The sequence below is a fragment of the Pinus tabuliformis genome, chromosome 5_2 (genome assembly GCF_031772625.1).
Source record: "Pinus tabuliformis cultivar Carrire ecotype Pingquan chromosome 5_2, CPIR1, whole genome shotgun sequence".
Lineage (NCBI taxonomy): Eukaryota > Viridiplantae > Streptophyta > Pinopsida > Pinales > Pinaceae > Pinus > Pinus tabuliformis.
In genome coordinates this window covers 733,910,600-733,913,558 of record NC_142306.1, presented here as the reverse complement: position 1 = coordinate 733,913,558, position 2,959 = coordinate 733,910,600, and the positions used below count along the sequence as shown (strand labels likewise).

At 39.4% G+C, this 2,959-nt stretch overlaps 1 protein-coding gene across 1 annotated transcript; it reads left to right on the top strand.

The window, feature by feature from the left end:
- Nucleotides 1-1,997: 1,997 nt before the first annotated feature.
- Nucleotides 1,998-2,429, top strand: LOC149161317 (uncharacterized). Its single transcript, XM_089434839.1, has one exon. It carries the CDS (start codon nucleotides 1,998-2,000, stop codon nucleotides 2,427-2,429), a length of 432 nt encoding a protein of 143 aa, XP_089290965.1.
- Nucleotides 2,430-2,959: the final 530 nt, after the last annotated feature.

The window sequence follows — 2,959 nt, the reverse complement described above, 5'->3', positions numbered from 1 at the left end:
AACAAGAGGATTCTCTAGCCTATGGAAAAAAGTGTTTCCAAGGTAGAGGAAGCCCTAGAATATGTATCCTTATATATTTTGTCATCATCCATTCACAAATCCCTAAGCATCACTTATCCTAAAATGTATGAGGTTCTGGGACTGACAGCTCAAAATCATTGATTTAATTCCCAATGCACCTGGACATTTAGCCCACCTATGCTCAACGCAGGTTTCATTCCTGATCACCAATGTTGACCAGCACGGGTTTCTCCTTTCTACAAGTGTGTTGATTCTAGAAATTCAAGAAAAATAAAAGACATCTTTGAAGCTTCCTCTTCCAGAAGATTCTAAGGTGGTTTTAACTATTTACATTGAATAGATATCTCTAATTACTATCTCATCCTATCCTAATGGGGATATCTCTTATTCCCTGAGCTCATCCTCCCACCATAAGTGGATCTCAAGTCTAAGATGGTAAATCCTAAACTACCCTTGTCATCCTATATATTTACTTCATTCCATAGCCTCATGGTTGCATTCTGGAGATTGATTGTACCCTCATGTTGCTGGTTTGAACCTAAGGAATCATCACTTTCATGCATTAGGGTTGGTGTTGAGGTGTGCTTTGTGACAAGGAAGGACAAGTCAACTTGGGGAGACATCTACAAAGTCATCTTCTATTTATGGTTGTAATCTCTCTCCTATATTTATTAATACAAAGAATGTTTTCCTATGTTTGTTGTGTTATGTTTTCACTCATGTATTTCAATGCCTTGTTGATTCATTGAATAGAGATGTTAGACTATGTTACATGGATATTGTGGATCCTTTGCTTGTTTTAGTCATATGTGTAGGTTCTAATTATAGTGCTTGGAGTTGGAATTGGAACTTACAAGCAAGGAGGAAAGGAAGGCTTGCTACGGATATGAGGTAGGCTTCTTTCCCATTTTCTAATTTCTATATGTAAAACTCTATGCTTTTTGTCTTTTGTTGTTCTAGATCATACCACTAGATATAGGGAATTCACCTTTGTCCGTGATCGTGAAAATTCTATATAACAATACATATCACCAACATAACATATAAATTAACTTCGAAGGGGAGACGTGTATTATTCATGTATTTTCACCAATGTTTCCTTCCGATGAAATATGTGGTGTCATAGCTTCCTATTACACACAAATCCTTATAATTGTTCTAAAAGAGAGTTCGTGACAATTACCTCCATGTCTTGGTATGTATTTGGGAAAGAACATTAAGCACATTGTTTATAAGTTTTTAATTATTTCTTGAATATGATTAATAAAATTTGGTATCATATATACAACATTTAAAAGGGGATGAGGGTTTTGCAGGCGCGGGTAACGCAAACGAGGGTTTCGTCAAAGGAAGGGAAGAAGGGTTGTTGAGTGCGGAAGCAGCGCACCAGGACAGATTTCGGGTGCGAGATTCAGAAGCATAGGAACTTGAGCAAGAAAAAGACGATAACCTAAGGATTGGGGGATAAACAGAAGCGCAAGATCTGAGGGAAAGAAATGGAAACGGAGCGGGGGAGGGTAGATATCCTCTCCTTCAAAGCAGTGATAACGGGGGAAGCGAGAAAGGAACGGCAGAAGGAAGGGGACAGAACAAACGAAGGATAAACCTCAGCAGCGGGAGCGCAAAGGAGAACGGGAGAAACAAGTAAATGACTGCCGAGGGCAACGAACAAACCCAGGTTTGTAATTCCGCATAATATATTAGAGAAGTATAGAAGTTACATGAAGGATTATGCTTTGATCTATAAGTTTGTAGGATACTGGCCAACAGAGAAAGACCTTCTTAGATGGATCCAGCAAAGGTGGAAACCAAAAGGACATGTGGAAGTAAAGTTGGGGGCGAAGGGATTTTTTACAATTATATTTTCAAACCTAGAAGACAGGGAAAGGATCTTTGAGGAAGGACCCTACTTCATGAACAATGTTGGATTATTTATGAGGCAGTGGGTAGACTGTTACAACCCAGATAAGGAAAGAATGTTAGCAGCCCCGGTATGGATCAGACTCTTTGGCCTACCAACAGAATTCTGGGACCCAGAGATCCTTGAGGGTATAGGTAACGCAATAGGATCGTTTGTGAAAGTGGCAGAATCGACAAAGAGGGGAAGATATACAACATATGCAAGAATATGCGCGTACATGAACATCACAGAGCCACTTCCAGATACAATAGAACTGGAATATCACGACGAGATCTGTCATCAAACAATTGACTACGAACACATTCCCTTTCGTTGCAAAAGATGCCATGAGTATGGCCATCTATACCGAGAATGCCCTATCACGCTAGCAGAAAAGGAAAAGGAAGCTGAAAATGAGAGGAGAAATGCAGCAAAGAAATCAGGAAAGGAGGAAGAGGACTTCAGAGAAGTGCAGAGGAAGAAAAAAAGAGGAAACAACAAGACATAGATGGGCAAACAAAAAGGAACCCATAACATAGAATCCCAAAACAAGTTCCAAATACTGCAAGATGAAGAAGTAGAAATAGACGAGAGCGAGGAGGAGGAAATAGAAGGAATGGAAGTCATAAAGGAAAACGCAGACAAAGAGACAGATCAAATGGATAAAGATGAAGAGAGGACAGAGAACCCAACAGAAAACCAAGAGGATCAACGAGGAATGGAAATAGATCCATAGAAAACAAAGGGAGAAGAAGAAGAACAAGTAATGATGAAGCTCCTGCAGGAATGGAAGAGGCTCGATGAAATATTTATTCCAGAGGATCAGAAACAGATGTACAAAGAAGCCTTTCAAAGATATAAAGAGAAAAAAGGAATAATGGAGGATAGAGAAGATGGGAAGATGGAGAAGCAAGAAACACAAAATCTAGGAATGAGTAGCATTGGCAAGGGAGGCAAAAAACGAGGTAGAAGAACAATGAGTGAAACAATTCAAGAAGTTGGAGAGATGTTAGTAAATTCAGGAAGAGTGATACCTCT